Consider the following 18810-nt stretch of genomic DNA (forward strand, 5'->3'; position numbering starts at 1 on the left):
GCTGAACCTCTACTGGTGTCATACAGAAACCCACATCTGCTATGTTACCTTCTTATTGTTTGGCCCCTTCACTTCTGATGATCTTGCCACACCTATCTTGTCCGATGTTATTGCTGTAAATCCGGTCATGTGGGTCGGTGAATCAATGTCTAGGTCATTCCTGGCTTACAGCTTGATGAAGAGGAGGTGGCTGACGGTGGCGCCACCAGAATTCATCGCCACTCTGCAATAATCTGACTGAGTAGAACAGCAGCGCATGGGGACAGAGATCTTGCTATGTGCTGCTTGATAGTAACCTGCAGCTGGCCTTGAGTTGGCGACAGTTCCAACAGTCCCATTGAGTTCCTCATGAAGGCTTTCAAACCCCCTTTCCTACTAAAGTGGATCAAGTTTTATTACTCATTCAGATCTAGTTTAATGTGCGAACTCTTTTAAAGACCAGTTTGCTTCTCCATAAGCTATAGAGCCGCCTCAGTGCCTCGTCATTACATCACTGTCTCTGATTTCCCAGCAACATTTATATGACTTGAATATGTAATGTTGTCATTTTATTTTGCTAATATAATGCTCCGCCTCCTCGATAATTCATTCAACTGTATAAATGAACCTACGAACTGGCACTTATTATATATTAGATTCATCAAATTTAATGAATTCAGTCCATCCTGACTCACACTCTCTCTCTCTCTCTCTCCTGTGCTGACATGCAGACACACACACACACACACACATCCACAGTTTAAATGTTGATTTTTTTTTGGAATACAGAGAATGTAAGTTATGACTATAACTATGGATCTATTAGACCGAACAATGACTGTCACCACTGCCTTTACCTTGAATGATGCCCCCATCTCCCTATCCTCGAGACAATATATCAACAATGTCATTTGACTGACCTTAGGAGGCTGGGCTCGCTGCCCATAAAGCTCCCCGGTGAGCACACCTCCTCCTCTTGCCTGAACACCTCAGCCCATTCTGAGCGTAAAGGTAAATCTGACTGGCTACTGGCTTGTACTGCAGTACTATGAAAGCCATGTGGTTCACTCAGTAGATCTGACATCATTACCTCTGTGCCTTTTTAAACTAAACGCTGTCCCTTTTAAGAACATAGGACAAGATGGAGAATATCCCTTGTACGTTCTACCGCACTAATTAATGCCTACCGCTAGTTGATGGTGTCGGATGTTAGTGACCACCAGCGGATGATAGGGACTTGATCTACTGTATATTATGATATTCATGTTATTATCATTCATTCAGTATACTTTCATATTTCATTTTGATATAATAGCATACTGTTGTAATCAGTTTCAAATATGAACTTTTGTTTTTTGTTTGTTTTTTCTTCCTCTGAGATTATTTCTTGTGAAACTCATGTCAAAATGCACTTTATTGTCATTAGTCTGTAGCTGAATGAGATGTTGTGATAAGAACATAAAGCACTTTCTCAAGGAGAAGAGAAAAAAAATATTTATTGCAAAGCCAAGTTCAATTCCCCATTAAGAGTCCAATTTATTTTAATTGCATGCATGGTCATGACTTCAATCATTCAGTGAAGAGGAAGGTGTACAGGCCAAACATGACAGACATAAATTGGGTTTTGAAAAGGATGAATGAGACTCACCAGGAATTGATTTGAATCAAAAGCAGACAAGTCCTAAAGTTCTTTTGTTTAACACTTTATGTTGTCCTTGGTGGATTCTGTGTTTTTGGCACAGTCCTAATAGTTTCTGACAGCCGAGTTTCTGCATGTCTCCAGTCTTTTACAGTGTACGAGCCTCATTCAAGAAGGCAAATATCAACAGGAGCCTTATAGCAGTCAAAATCAGGAAGGAGAAAACCTACGGTGTGGAGTGCACTGGAATAAAGAAACAATTTATTGAGTTGAAGTTGCACTGTGGGTGGCATACAAGATCTATACGTATTAGTGAAGGAAGCTAGATGGAGGGAAGTATTGAGTAAAACAGCTGAAGCTGGACAAAGTTAGTTAGTGATTCAATTTTGAACAATAACAAAGCACTGATCGTCGTGGAATAGTTCAAATGTTTTCTCCTTTTGCTTTGACCGCCCTGCTCTCATTTTTTCAAAATGATAAGTTGATTGACAAGTTGATTTGTGACTGCAACATTTACTTAAATAAAAACAAAACCCACCTTGCATCAGTCGCTGCAAGTGAGCTTGAGAACTTGAGCAGATCTATGTTGCAAACTGACAAGTGATTAAGTGTGAGCCTCCCATTTCTCACAAATACAGTTAACATTTCCTCCCCCCAGCCTTTAGAATCACTGTGGAACAAATTAGTGGCCTGGGATGTGAGTGGCCCAGTGTTGCGTACCAGAGCAGTGTTCAGAGAAACAGGTCTCTTAGTAAATGTTTGCTCCTGACTGATGATGGTGGTGAGTGGGTGGCCTAAAGGTTCTCTCCAACTGCTGGGCCTTGTTAGTACTTGCGAGCATCTGTGTTTGTCTGAGTCGGTGTTTATGTGTGGGATTTGTTCTGCACAGTGTAAAAGAAATAATTGGAAAATTTAAAAGCTTCTTATCATACATATGTCATAAATTCACATCCATCCACATTGGGTCTTTTGCCTGTCTCATGTCTTTGGTATCCTCTGCTGCAAAGCATCACAACTTTAACAGCAACACCAGTCACTCTGTGCAGTTTAAACAGGATTTCCGATGATTTAAGAAAACAGTCTGCTACTCCTGTTTAATACATCAGCTCTTAGTAGCTTGTCACTGATTTTTTTTTTTAACTGTTGGAGCTGAACGTCATTCCAAATGATCTAATGACAACAGTAGTTTGTGTTTGACAGTGGTGATTGAACTGAGGCTGCAAAGTTGAGCTTCAAAGTAAATATTACCATTACCATGACAACAACAATAATCTCAATCTTACAAAAGTTAAAGGATTTTTCATATCAGACATCTTTTAATAGTAGAGGCAAATCAGATCAGCATGACTGAGCCTGAAATTATACATTATACGTAGTAACAATACATTTTTATGGACTTTGTTCTGCTTGTCTCCATCTCTAACTAAACACAATCACCTGTAGCAGAGCTCTACTCAAGACCACTGATACTTGGGTCAGACCAAGATCAAAACCAAGTCTGATCAGTTTTAGTATCCAGTCATGACTTAGACCAGGTGGGGGTCAGGATCTGTACAGAACAAACCCTTCACTGAATCCTTGTAGCATAGTTCAGCATCAGACATCTATGGAACATCTAAACAAGCCTGATATATTTAACAAACAAGTCCTGTGGACTGATGGAGTTAAAATAGAATTTTCTGGCCACAGGCCTGTTAGTAGATAAATGGTGCAGTAATGCATGAAAATAACACATTTCCATCTCCTAACATCTGTCCACCTTGCCATCTTCCAAACATAAACATCTGTCCACATTAATGCAGGACAGCATAAGAATCTCACAGACGAAGAAGCCAGTTGTGAAGAGTGAGCGAAAATCCCTCAAACAAGAGCTGACAGACTTAGCTGTTACAAAGAGTGTTAACAAGTGGTATAATTCTTAGTCTGAGCTTAAACAATCATATATGTGTTTGTGTTTGTATCTTATTGTCCCCCTTTCTTGTGCATCACTCACACAGTTAACCACTTTTCCATGTGACTGTGGTTCTCACCTTGGAGCAGATGTGTCTTAAATTTGAGGCAAAGTCCTTGAAACACTTGACATAAAGAATTTTGTCGGAAGGCGCCTTTAGTAAGAAGGTGCAGAAAGATTTGAAATTCTACAGACATCGTCTTAGTCAAGCGTCAGAAACAGACATGTAGCTTTAAGGCTGGTTATTGTCTGAAGCAGCTTCCCACGGTTTCCCTTTTCCTCTTGCTGTGTGCAACATATTGTTTGACAGCTCAGAGGGCTTCTGTAGTCCTGCGTCTTTGTGCAGCTCTGAGGGCTGGTCTGTGCAGTATTAGTGCCTGGAAGAGAGTAGCACTGGCAGGCATATGTAAATACTGAAGATGAAATTTGTTTTCCAGCAGGCACTGCTTGTTATTACATTGTGTGTATGTGAATTGTTTTAAATGTGTGTACTAAGTTGGGGAAATGTGTGGGGACAAACATATTAGGAGAGTTATTCTTCTTAATTATTGTATACTTTTAATGTGATTCTTTTTTTTCAGGGCACTCAGTAGGCTGTTATACAGTATCTTGCTCACAGTTGGGGACATATTTCCATCAGTGTAAAGACAAATACCAATTTCATATCTGTGACAGGACCTGAAAGATACACAGATATCCAACACTTAACTTCACCATGCATTACTTCTCTCAGATTACATAGATCACCCTGGACTGACACTGAAAGTTTCCCCTGGACATAACTGTTCTTGCTGTGCTTAGTAACTTTAATGTAATGAATCGGGCTGAGGATTCTACCATATATTAGATTTCACACACACTATTTACCTCTTGGAAAAGCCATATTATATTGTATCAAATATAAACAGTTATACCAATAAATATAGAGGAACCAACGTTGACCAAACAACAGGGCTTGCAATATACACTTATCCTCTAATTCTGTACTATTATGATATTTGGGTAGTCATTCAATTTGTATTGTGATTGTATAGTATTATGATTCTTAATTTTCTTTATTATGTAAGTATTGTAAATCAAAATTGCAATTTATTTCTTTTTAACACCCATGTTGAGAAAAAGTTGTGATACTTTAGTGCATTGAGATTTTTGTGACCACTGGTTGAAACCCTTCCCCAGCTGTTTATCTGAAGCTACTTTGAATGTGTTATGTTTTACTTTTTTCTCATGTTTCACCTTAAATGACCAATATCAGTAGAGCTGCGGCCTCCACTGAGAAGAAGCTGTCTCTCCGGCATCATTACTCAGCTTTAGCTGTTATCTCACTGCTTCTAATCTGTCTCTATTAATGTGTATCATCCAGCTTCTCTTAACATAGTACAGTCAGTGCTTCAAGGCAAACAAACTGCTGGATGTTGAAACAAAAGTAAGTCAAATCTTCAGTTGGGTTAATTATCTCTGCTCTGGCTTCTCATATTCCTCGATGTCAAGCAAGCTCTTGCCTAATCACTAATACAGTGTTTCTTAGTCATCCACCTCAATTTTAACATGAATTTGATGCTTGAGGCTCTGTCCCCTTAGCTGAAATAAGGACTCAGCATTTGGGCGTACCACTAAGTGTACCCTTCATAGGTAAAGCCAATGATGTGGCTTGATAGGATGAGGACATGTTCCTTTAGTAATGAATTTAATCTTTCATGCCTCCATAGTTCCCAGTAAACCTCTCCTTCTGTTTTCAGTAGGTCTGCTGTTCATGTGAAGCTTGAGAAGCTTCAGCTCACTGGGCGACTTCCTCCTGGCTCTGAGGAGCACCTGAGCTATTTTAGGACTATGCTTCACCGTCCTTATACAATATAATAGCTGTTTTTTGCCCATTGTGGAGAAATCATGTTCACATATATGTATTTAAATATAATATATCTTCTTCCATGGTGTAGTACATACAATCATGCAAGTAAGAATTTGGCACAAGCACAGTAAAAAATGTGATTTGAGAATGTGATTCTTTGAAAACCACATTAGTCCCTCTCTGTAGTAGCATCACAGAATCATTGGAAATTTAATTGACATACTTGTTGCCTACTTTAATGCACATTCTATTTTGGCATGGTGCACATTGGAAAATGGAGTTACTCAAGCATGGGTAAAAGCAGGAGAAAACACTACTCAATGCACCAAAGCCTCCTCTGGTTATGTCCTTAAATACAGAACATTTTAGTGGTATATATTTAGAGAGAAACTATTTTTCTGTGGGTTAAATAGGAACATATTTTTTTGATGGCAAATGTAAATGTTGAAAAAGTATTGAAATACATTGGCACAAAACAAAATTAGCACATAACTTCAAATTTCATCTTATAAATTGCAAAAAAATGTAGATAACTCCATGTAAACAATGACTCTCGTGAAGAGGTACATCTCAATTATTTGATAATGAATATCTTTTTATTGTGACATTTTACTGTAACCCAATTATCTCACCAACAACCAATGGAGTCCTTCTTTTATGAGATGAAGACACAGCATTCATGCCAATATGACCAACAGCCAATTGTCCAATTACAGCTTGGGGGGTGGGACATGAGCCAATGACTGTCCTTATATTTAAACCTGCAGGCTCACAGACTGAAGGTATTGATTGTACATTGAATAATATTTTGATTGACTGCAGTTTAAAGGTGATTTGTGGATGGATTATCCGACAGGAAGCTGTGCAAACACTTGAAAAACAAGTGTTAATAAAGACGTGCTGAATTATTGGGACCAAGTAAATTCATAGATTAAACTTAGATAAATACAACACGAGGAGATGGCTTTCACTTTAGGTATTTTATATCTTCCACATTGCTGATGCAGTCTAGATAGTAATAATTAATAATGATAATAAAGTTGATTCCAACTAAAAACGTTGACATTCTCCTCATGTTGCTGAGATGAGCTGGTGCGGTGTATCTAAGGGTCAGACTTGTTGTGGAAGATTCTTGATTTGTTTCTTGGGCCGAATGATATAGTTGACTGGCCAGTGTCTCAGATCAGGAAGTCAGGGAGAATATCAGGAGTTAAAGGTTGAGCACTGCAGAAAAATGAATTATAGAGTCTGTGTAAAGTGCTTGATTGCCTAGAGCGACCTATATGTTGTATAGTTGTCTGTGTCTACCTGGCTGCAAAGAGCCTGATGAAGTTCTGTTTGCTTGCTTCAGCAGCACAGATGAGAAACTAGGACAGAAGTCTGAGTGTGGGTGTGAGCATGTGTGTGTGTGTCCACATGTGAATGCTGAGCTTCTGATTGCTGTTAACACCAGCATGAAAGCAACCTGCCTGCCGGATATTCTACGAAATCCCTGCATGTTTTTACCAGCTGTGACAGCGTGGCTCTCTCTCTATCCCTTTCTCCCTTTGTGTGTGTGTGTGTGTGTGTGTGTGTGTGTGTGTGTGTGTGTGTGTGTGTGTGTGTGTGTGTGTGTGTGTGATCCTGGCAAACTGCGGTCCTGGAGATTACTTCTACTACAGCTACTGTCCGTCTGTCTGTGGACTGGTTTCTGATAGTGTCTATGTGCAAGATACAACCATTAAACTTTACATGTGTTAAGTTGAGATCCCAATGAAGGCTGAGTCGTGTGTATGTGTGTGTGTGTGTGTGTGTGTGTGTGTGTGTGCATGTGTGTGTGGTCTGTGCATACTGAGCAAAGATGGGAGCAGCAGTTTTTGGACTTATTTACATCATTGTGGATAATTCTGGGATCTGTGACAGGTGACTGACTAGAAAGCTAGCCATACACAAGTGAGTCATAACATAAGAAAATTACTTTAATAGTCTTTTCTCACTCAGCGTTAAGAGGCAGCAGAAGCAGGTAAACAAGCAAATTACACTGATTTATGGTCTTAAAGGAAAGCTTTAAAAAATAATCAGTTAACCATGTAACATTATGCCAAAGCCTTTTATCTTTTATAAATTGGCTCTCATATTATATTTTCCTCTCTGATAACCCAACTGTGGTGATCTCTGCCTGTGACCAGTAATCTGGGACAGAGACAGGCAGAAACATATGGAATCCTACAGTGTCACTCGAGTGTGTCATTGTTATTTTAAGGTATTTTGGATATTCCTACAGAAGTCATTTTTAAGAGAATTTTCCTCTTTAATGCACATTTGAGAGGTTAAATGTTTGTTCAAAGGAATGATCCTAAGACGTGCAGGTAAAGATGTCCATGCAGAGTGCAGTAAGATAAAGGAGAGTGAGTGCAGGAAAATCATGAGACAAGACAGACCTTAAATTTGAAATATCTGCTACTATTGCTGTCATGAAGGTTAGTTTCAGTCTGGTCCATTTTTCTTGATGGTGTAGTAAACATCTAAATGACAGATGGCGGTACTAGGAGATGGGGGCATCACTGCTAAATGTACATTTTACTCTGTAGATTTATCCAGTGCAATAGTATGGAGGATAGTATTCTGCATAAAACAGAAGTAGCAACATGCACTCCATTGGCAGGTTTGAACAAACTGGGATTAGGCTCCAGAAAAGATTTTCACTGTCAATCGGAAATTTGTTCAAGCAAGTGGTTCATCTTCTCTTATTTAACATGCCCAGTGAGGTGAACCCAAGACGCTTGGTTACATTGTTATCTCATGACCTCAAGGACCCATCATGTAAACAATGTCTTTCTGTGACTGACAGTTGGGAGTTGAATTTTTTTCCTGTAACCAAATAAAACCTGATCAACAGAGTCTCGTGCGTTTACTATGAAATGTCACTACCTTTACCCAGTGTCTCGGACTGAATATCCATTGGCTTTAATGCTTATAGGAAGTGCTATGCTACTGTTGCAGAGTGTTCTATCATGGAATGTGTATTGACATGTGTGTGATTGGCTGATGCAGGGCATTGCCAGATGACACTGAATTGTTGCAAAAGTTTCAGAACGGGTATTCTTGACATGTTAACAACCAGTGCTGTTATTTTTCTGGTGAGGACCAACCACCCCTCACTGCAGTGGGCAATTCAGGACCAGGAACATTCATTTTATTCCATTTTTTTTACTTAACTGCCAGGTAGGAGCTGTTTTTGCCACATAAGAGTGATAATACAGTTCTGGTTCATCTCATACTTACAAAAAACAGATTGCATGATCCCATTATCCCCAGCGAAAAACTCATATCACCAGGATAGGGGCTGTGTAAGTTTTCAAAGCTAAGTCCAAATTTGACAATGAGGGCCACACTTGACAAGTCTCATGTGAGATCTGGTAAAGGAACATGTGCCCAGCTCACCATATTGGCTTTGCTCAGTAAACACAGTTCTCCTAAGCATGATAAACGGCTCAGTGTTGTGTCTGAAGGCCACGGTGTGTTGCTGATTAGGGCTGGTACTTGGGGTTTTTACAGTTGTCATGGCATTTTGAGGCCAGGTCTTGTATAGTTTGAGGGCTCTGCTGCAATCAGGCAGGGAATGAGCTTAATGGTTTATAATGAGTTCAGAGTCCAACCTGCCAGCCATACGAATGAGACAGACTCAAAGGTCAAAGATCCTTGTTTTATATCTATACTACAAGAAATGAAAGAAAAAAAGTTATTCAGTCATGTACCTGTTTTTAAAACATTTTCCTTGAAGTGAGATTACTCTGTGGAGTTTTTGGTTTCCCTATTTATAACTTCTGAGAGATTACCTGCCATTTGAAGAGGTATTGAGTCATTAATATAAAGACCTGAGGAGCGGACAGAATCAAAATGACTGTAACTTATTACCACTGAGTCAGAACTTGGATTTAACTTAAACTTAAACTTCCTTTATTGATCCCACAAGGGGAAATTCTTTTTACACTCATGTTTTTCATTTAATACATGCATTAACCCACAATCCCACACACACACAGGGCTCAAAAACATGCATATTTTTTTGGAGAGAGATGGTAGAGTGATGGGCAGCCCCCAGGAAAAGTGCCCTATGAGCAATTGGGGGGTACGGTGCCTTGCTCAAGGGCACCTCAGCAGTGCCCAGGAGGTGAACTGGCACCTCTCCAGCTACCAGTCCACCTTCCATGGTTATGGTCCATGCTGGACTTGAACCGGCCACCCTCCGGTTCCCAAGCCAAATCCTTATGGACTGAGCTACTGCTGCCCCAATTTGAGTCTGTTCATCACAAATACGATGCCCTCATCAAGCCCCAGGGGGAAGAAAGACTGGACCAACATTACAGATGGAACAGAGAGTAGAGGCAGCATTCAGACTGTCAGCCTGCTGGAAGCTTTAAATGGATTATTGAACATTTCTGCCAGGATTATTTCAGATGCTTCATATCTTTTGAGACAGGGATTGAGAGAAAAGAGGGATAGAGAGCTGGCATTCTCTGATTTAAATTGATATAAAACTACTTTGTACCAGGAAGTATGATTTTAAAGAAAAAAATTGCCAGAATTTGGTTGTTTGTGTCCTCATATTAAACTTCATATTGACATTGAACAGATTATTGGATTTCTCAGGATATCTGTGGCTTCAATGTGCCTTAACAATCATATAATCTATCATTCAATAAAAGTGTTTAGATCTGATCCAAATGGCCTCGCTACAAGGTTGTCATAGAGATGGGGCAGATGAAATAATCTTCAAACATCTAGGGAGATGGGAGAGTCATTTTCACACTGTCTCTGCTGGTGCGAATGTCTGATTGCTGGTTTCAGAGACAATTGTTGCCGTCATCTAATCCAAGATCAGAAAGGTGTGGTTGCTCCGGTTTTTGGAGGCTATTCAACCATCTTGTGAAGAAGCATACTTGGTGTTTAACTTAGCATTGATATACTGAATTGTGGCTCAGATTTAACCAGGCATTTATTCCAGGCAGAGATGAATGGAAACCACTGTACAAAGATGCACTGTATAGGGCATGCATTTTTCAATGTTTTAATACAACTTTTGGCTGAGGATCTAAAATGTATGGTATGGTCATTAAGGATTTCAACACTGTGAGTGTTGTATGAGATGTGACTGAAATTGTATAAAAGGCAAATCCTTTTTGCGCCCATACACAACCCTGGCATCCCCTTTTTCATTTTGTTTTGCACCATATGGACCTCGTTCTGCTTTCTTATTACTGGAACTAAATGCTAGCAGTGAACACTAAAGCAAATAAGCTTCAAAGAAACTTTCTAGCAGACATGGTTGAATCGTGGGCACTGGCAGAATAATCCTTCCTTGTACTTAGTTTCTTTAAAACATTTTTTGTATCAGTTTGCATTAACAATATGGATCAAAATCTAATCAACAGGCACACCTATAGTGTAGTAAGCCACCACATTAAACAGAGACTGTGTCCTGCAATGAGCTCTTACAAACCACCAAAATGATCTAAGTCTATTTACGTAAATGTGAGGAAGCCTAATGGGATTTACACTTGTACATGCTTCAGTTATCTATTACGCAATTGTGGATTAATGAAGGAAACGAAGTTAACCGAATATATGAATGAATAATTAAAATGCATCAATGAATAAATGAACCCATGAGAGGCTGACACATAAGGAAGCAAATAAAAGAGTATTCAAGTATTTCAACTGCTAAGCTTTGTCATCCTCAACAAATCAATGCATGACAAGTTGTCCAAATCCACAATTCATTATTCAGTATTTGCATATGTGATGCAGATCTGACAAACATGTCATAAGAGCCTCTCCAAATATTTGTTCTGTATTTTTTCAGTAAAAAGTATGACTGATTAAAGGTATAGTTCACCCAAAAAGGAAAATCCACTCATTAACTGCTCACTACTATGCCAGTGGAGGGGTGGGTGAAGTTTTTGGTGTTTGGGGTAAAAAACTGTGAAATAAAAACATAACAAACAAATGCCTCCATATGGCTCCTGTGGTGTCATTTAAGTGTCCCAAAGCCCCAACATCCAAATGACACTTGAAACATTGTCATTTACGTGATGTTGTTAGCCTAAATGTCCTCTGATTTCCTTCTCTGGAGCCACATTCTAGTGTCCAGTGGCATTTAGGCTAAAAACATAGTGTAAATGACCTTGTTACTTTAAGCTTTAGTGAGAGACATAAAATAATTGTTGTCAATTTCTTAAAGATCTTTGTACAGGGTTGTTGTAAATGCAAGGTTAACTAATTTACTCTTAATGATTTAAAATTCTGTTATTAGAGAAAAAAAAATAAAAAAGGGAGCAATTCTTTACTCACCAAATTATACCTGCATGATCAGGAACTCTGGATAGAACATGTCATTCAAACAGGAGACCTCTAATCCCTCCCATTTGATAACAGTCCACGTTTCCATTAAAACCAAATCTTTAATTTACATTAAACAAGTTTTTTTTTTAAATAAAGCAAATTTTAACTCAAACTATAATATTTCCCAGCCATCACCAAAATATTTGAACAAAACCTTAACCACAGTGGTGTGAGATCACAAAGCACCATTTTTAATGATAGCCGACTGAAAGACACTGTTAATGTCATCCTCACTTATGAAAGCAATCGCAAAGAAAACCATGGTGATTTCTCTCTTGCTTGTGACCCTTTTATGTTGCCCTGTGTGCTCATGCTCACTAAAACAAAAATGTTACTCCTCACATTCTTTCATTTAAATACTTTGAGTCATCTGGTCCAGTCATTCACAACATATATCATAATGCATGTAGCATAATTTTGTTTGCACGCCAAACTTAAAAAAATATTGTACATGTCCAGGTCATCTGTGTTGTCAGTAGACACAGATTGCTGATACTGAACTATGCAGAGCTCACACAATAGGCCTGGCTGACCATCCAGGCCAAAAAAGCCTTGGCTGGACAGATTCTCCTCATGCCGATGTTATTACTGTTGGAGGTCTGCGATGGCTGTTAGCCGGCTAAGCCAGACAACAAAAGGTGGTTTTATCCTATTAGCTGTGTGTTAACGTGTCTAATTCCTCTCTAGCGGATCAGTCTGTCTCTTTAGATGCAGCAGGCAGAGAAAAGCGAGAGAATACCAAGTTCTACTGCAGTCTAAGACACACAGATCTATCTCATCTGTGTGGGTACAACAGAACAAGGTTGGAGACTGCTAAGACTTTCACTATGCCAGCTCCAAGGTCAGCCAGTGATCCGGGCCTGGGAGGCAGGGTGAAATGAAGCCCATGGAGGCATGTCAGAAATGTTAATGATGGTTGACCAGGCATAAATAACATTGTCAGAGGAATTAGAGTTTGTTCCTGTGTGCTGAGTTTCACTGACATGGCAAGAAGTGTTTTGGAGGAGGGTGTGTGCTACCACTTCTTCAGGAAAAACAGTTTTCTAAACTGCATAAATCTGTGCTTCGGATATTTACCCTGTGAAAGTGCCACACACAGGTTGAAGGGCAGAACTTAGAACAAGAAAGAACTTTTGAAACTCAATTCTTTGACTTATTTTCTATAAATACTTCATTGTGCTTTAGTTTTCCTCTCACACACACACACACACACACACTGGCACCACAGGGTCTGGGGTGACATCACTGACCCAGGGGTAGCCAATGTTCCTATTTTTGGTGACCCACAGCCAACAAAAGGCTCTCTCTTTCCATCTCTCCCATTCTCTCTATCAGAGTCTCTCCAACCATCACTCCCTCTCTTTCATCTAAGTTTTTAACACAGTAGATAAGATAGAGGAAATGTCAGAGGGTGGTCTGTTGCAGTGAGGGTGTTGCAGCTTGGTGATGCAACTTCCTCAAACTAGATGATCTAATCACACAAGTGCTATTATACCCGCTGAAGTTACTTATTTTTACAGGGTTTAAGTACTTAAGCTTGTAGGTACAGTTTGTGATACCTATATGGAGTGTGATGTACTCAATCACAGCAAAAAGAGATAGAAAGGATTTTAGAGGTGCTCGATATTTTACATAATGTGATATTATTAACACAATACATATAATACATAACAGTTATTATCAAAAAATATTATATTTCAACACTCCTTTTCCTGATCTCACCAAAGTCAGATTATTCCTTTAATGTATAACTGGATAATGTGTCCCATCACATACCTGCAAATAGTTCCTTAAATCTAAACATAGCCACAAGCATTAGCTAACCTTCGGCAAACTCTAACCACAGTTATTTGTATCATTGCTGCGAGCTTTCCTTAACCTTACAGATAAAATATAAATATTCCAAAAAAAAGGTTACTTCGCCCCTGGTTGAGATAAAGATTTAATATTTAATTTAATAATTTGAATAAAAAACAGTGTACAAGCACATCCATTCATTTCAATTCTAATTCAGCTTTCAAGGATGTGAACCATCTTTTTTTTATATTTGATTTATTTTGAAAGCAGCTTCTTAAATGGCCTGAAGTAAATTGTGTAAGGTTTGTTTAGAGTGGAAACATACAGTATTTGTATTTTTTTTTATTTTCAGCTAAATTCCAAACTATTTTTTTTTTTTTGTGTGTTTTGCTTGCTCCCTCAGGCTGAGGAGAGCTGATCTAGAGTATTCAGACCAATGGTATATTTTTTCTTTGATTCGGAGGAATTCTTGACTTCAACAAACCTTCAGGCAATTATGCCTCGTGCCCTCTCCTCTGAAATCTATGTAGAGAGATCAAACTAATAACATCCTCTCATTTGGTCAACAGTGAAGATGGTGACCCTCTTTGTTAGTAGCAGTAAATGTAATGTCTTTACTTATTTGTCACTTAAAAACATATCACCAAGAAATGTGCTATTGATCAACATCATAGTAGCCATAATATTAAGTATAGGACAAAGTGAAAATTTGACCTAATGGTGGTGCTACACACAGGGTATTACCAAAGGTAACAGCAGCCAATCCAATAATTTGTCAAGACTAGGTCAACCTGCTGATGGTAATAAGTGATGTTTGTCTTGGTATTGTTTTAGGCATCCAGAATGACCCGCTCAGATGAGGACAGGGACATTGGGTGGGATGCCTGGGGCCCCTGGAGTGACTGCTCTCGAACTTGCGGCGGAGGAGCCTCCTACTCTCTGCGACGTTGCCTCAATGGAGGGTAAGCCTCATTTGACACATCACAAGACACAATTTTTATAGCATCCTCAAAATATGGGAATGCACTATGGCAAAAATCAATTCAGAAAAAAGGAAGAAAAGAATCCAGTGTCTAGCATGTGATCCCTATAGAGAGGTATTGCTGGAGATGATGAGACTTTTAATTGAGTTGACCATGAAATCTTTACCAGTAATATCGATTTTTGAATGCCCACCAAATTTTTAATCTTTATTGTATGCAGAGAGTGGTCTTGTGACCAAAAACAAAGAGGTTATATGAAACAGGCTCATTGGAGTCAGACAAATTAATTTTGTGTATTACAACACAAAAAGATATGCACAGACAAATCAAAAACATTAACTTCATAATAAATCAGATAAGCAACCCTAAAATTAAACCACAAAGCTGAATTACTAACTGGTCAAAACTACCCCAGAGCACAAAGGGGCCTCGACAAGGCATTGTGTAACGACTGAGTACAAGAACTGAGGACCCAAAAGCACAACTCTGAAACAATGTCCGGTTTCCAAAAGCAGTGGTCATCTATTTCAGTCAGGGTTCGGTACACAGCAGACAAAAAGACAAGGCAGAGGTATCCAAAAACCTGAGGCTAAAACTAGGTTGTTAAATACGAAAAAGTGGGTCAAAAACACAAGACAATATATGGGTATAACACTGGAACTCTACATACAAGACGCGACGAACTGGCACTGGACAGGGGGAGATGCAGACCATATATACTAAACTGAAATCAGGTCAAGTGCACCCAGGTGAAACATATTAGGGAGGGGAAGGTAATCCGTGAGACACACAATGGTAGGAGTGAAGTTACCTAAAGGAAACAGAGACAAGCATGAGTGTCAAAGTAAAACACGAAGTAACAACACATGAAACAGGAAATACTGTGTGTGTGTGTGTGTGTGTGTAACCATGAAACCTTGGTCTTCAGTGTGCATCACTTATAAACAAAATCAACTACAACTCTCAGTCCCTGTAAGAAATACTATTTAAATTCACTATATCTGGGTTTCTATTTAGATCTGCACCAAATTACACACAATATCAGTCCTGTAAAACATGGTTAAGGTTCAGTGTGTAGAATTTAGTGATATCTAGTGGTGAAGTTGCAATTTTTAGCTGAATACTCCTCCCCTCACCCTGCACTTCCAAACGTGAAAGAGAACCTGTGGTAGACAGTTGTCATAAAACTCAAAAGATATAGTTTGTCCAGTTTGAGCTACTGTAAAAACCATGGCTGCCTCCATAGAGAGGACCCGCTCCTGATGTAAATATAAAGTATTTAAATAAAAGGGCCAATTTTTAGGATAAATGAAACGATTTGTAGAATTTAGAGGATTATATTTTTATCAAATTTTTGCCAATAGATCCCTTTCACCTAAATCTTACACACTGAAGCTTTAAGCAACCCATACTGTCGTGAGTCATTGCTCAGTGTGGGAATACATCAACACCACTGAAAACAGAGAGAGAGGTAAAGACAGGGCTGGAAACTCTGACAGAGTGCAGAGCATCTCTGCAGGCCGTTATGGATGGGATAACAGGGAGACGGGAAGAGGGAGACTGCATTGGGTGTTTTCTGTATGTTCCTGATAAACACACAAGTGTGTGGGTTTCAAATCCCTGCAGTTTCCAAATCAGGCTGTCTGCTCTCACTGTCGGTCTCAACCTGTCTCTGCTCAGCGATTTGTGGTGCAGTGTTGCTTGTTTAGGAAGTCATAACAGCCAATCTATTTCAGACTGTGCCCTGAGGCAAAGTTCTGTAGCCTCCCTACAACACATTTGTCTCCATTATTTCTGAATACAACTGAGTCTCACTTTCACAGCCATGCCACTGCTAAAACATCTCCCTGTTTGGCCATCAAAGACATGATTTTGAGCTTTACAGCATGCTAATAAACCACCCATATAGTGAATATACATAGCAGAGCTAAAGCTTGTTAATTGGCACCTTGTGGTTGTAAGTTGATACAAGAGGTACTAAAAGAGAGATAATAGAAGAGAAAATACAGTGTGCAGAGTGGACTTTGGGTTTTTCTGGAGGTGGTCTAATGCATTGAATGTTTCCTATGGGTTGCAGAGTTACCATTGTTAAAAGACAGATATTCATGTGACTCTGAAGACCATGTCAACTTAGGTCACAGCTTTCTGATTCAGTTGCTGATCCGATTTGCCATCAGAAGTACAAACTGCAATTGCAAAACTCAGATGAAACATTAGACTGAAGATATATACCATATACTATTATTTATTATATTATTTATTATATTATATAGTATATTATATAGATCTTATCTAGTTTATATATATATACATACTGTATATATACTCACACACTACCAGGCCTCACTAATTATGTCTGGAGATCGAAGTTGATGGCAGTAAGTAGCACACAGACCTAAAGACAATATATATATGTGTGTGTGTATATCTGTGCATCTGGCTTCATCTGCAACACACACACATCCTGGCCCTCTGTGCGTGCCTGTTTTTTTTTCTTTTGGAGGTGGAGTTTGTCTTTGTCTGTTGCTTTGCCTCCTCTGGTGCCAGACTGTCTTTCTCCCCTTTAAGGCTACATTAACTTCCACTTGCTCTGTCTGTCATCATACAGAAACACTCAACAAAGACAGGAAAAAATTGTCTGTGACTGAAAGAATCAACACTGTCCCACTGTTGATTTAAACACGAGCATGTAGATTTGATCTATTTTAATATTGTTAAATTATGTTGCTTTGAATTTTTATTCTTTAATGTCAACATTTGGCAACGGTACAACTACTCTTTGAAAGTGCTGGTTACTTTAAGTTGATTACTTTTTGATATAACATTGATTTAAAAAAACCCTAGCCCTAAAGTGACGTCTAAACTGTGTTCTTGATCGATTCATATACAAATGGTTTTAATTGCATGTTATGAAATTTGATTCTCTAATTTTTGCATTTAAATTAGCAAGGAATTAAATGTACCCTGAAATCTCACACACCTTGTTCCAGACTGGTTCCTCACAGTCGTATTTGTTTTTTCTTCTTCTCAGTGTTTGCCTTTGTTTAGTCATGCCTGAATGCCTTGTAATTACTGATTTATAGCCAGTGTTAAGTAGCACTGGACAGTGTTTGAAGCACTTAGTCTAATTTATTCACTCCATATGTTATTGTTAGTTATTTACATCTCAACATCTGTCTCCTGACAGGCTACAAGAATGTCTTTTCCTCAGTATTTCAAATGGAGTCAAACTCCCATTACAACACTATGTGTTGTAATCATCCCTATATATTTTCTCAGCTGTTTCTTGACCACAGACAACAAAATGCTGCCGATTCATTCTGTGTAAATCACATATTCAGGAGGCTTTTACAATCAATCAGACATGAAGGTATCGTTGTGATTGCTTGTTATGTCCTTCTGCTGTTAAGGATGTTAAGATTATCTAGGAGATTTGTTGTGATTGGGCCACCTTCACTTGTTCTATTATTGAAAAACCCGGGCACAAAGACAGATTAGAGATCAAAAAAGTTCAAGCAAAACAGTTAAAGAAGTTATAAAACAAAAAATATATATAAAGAAAATATGTTGTAAAACATGAAACAAGCTTTAAAATGTGATCATGTTTGCTGAAAGTCAGGTTCAAGGCTTAACAGAGCATAGAGCCTCCAAACATTGTAACCCATCAGAGCAAGGCAGGCTGAGTGTGGCAGATATTACAGGTAGGTATAGGTGATCCACAGGCAAAAACTGGTGTTAGCAAGCAGAGATTGGCAAAGAGCAGAGTGAAATTCAACATTCAAAGTGCAGTGCAGAGGCAGTTGTAGCATGTCTACAACTTAGGGTACATGAAGATCTGAGTCTAGTGGAATAAACCAGTCCTTGTGTACTCTTTTAGGGTAGTAGATGTGATAGGAAGGGAGAAGATGGCAGGAAAAATGGAAATAAAGTGTAATCACAACATAAAAAATATGATATATTACCAATGGCTAAATGTCCAGGACATCTGGTTTGAGGACGATTGATCTACCCTGTTTACCCCCTCACCCATTCCTAGTTTGAAGATATACCAGAACAAGATGAAATGCTTGTTGAGACAACTAAAGCAATGCACAGTGAACAACCTTGGTGAGATGCATGAGGAGCTGGGCAAGGATTGCCCCCATTGTGCCCAGGACCTCCAAACTTTGGTACCATGCATTGCACAACCCCAGTGGGTGAAATGACCTCTAGCCAGCAGAGGGAAGGA

At 38.9% G+C, this 18810-nt stretch overlaps 1 protein-coding gene across 3 annotated transcripts in view; it reads left to right on the plus strand.

Annotated features, from left to right (window-relative positions):
- The window catches only part of adamtsl3 (ADAMTS-like 3), a 153649-nt gene that overhangs the window by 55244 nt on the left and 79595 nt on the right, over positions 1-18810 (plus strand). For all 3 annotated transcript variants that reach the window (XM_020080365.2, XM_020080364.2, XM_020080366.2), the window contains exon 4: positions 14434-14561. In XM_020080365.2, coding sequence (XP_019935924.2) covers positions 14434-14561 — 128 coding nt within the window. The remainder of the gene's footprint in view (positions 1-14433; positions 14562-18810) is intronic.

The sequence above is a fragment of the Paralichthys olivaceus genome, chromosome 1 (assembly GCF_024713975.1).
Source record: "Paralichthys olivaceus isolate ysfri-2021 chromosome 1, ASM2471397v2, whole genome shotgun sequence".
Lineage (NCBI taxonomy): Eukaryota > Metazoa > Chordata > Actinopteri > Pleuronectiformes > Paralichthyidae > Paralichthys > Paralichthys olivaceus.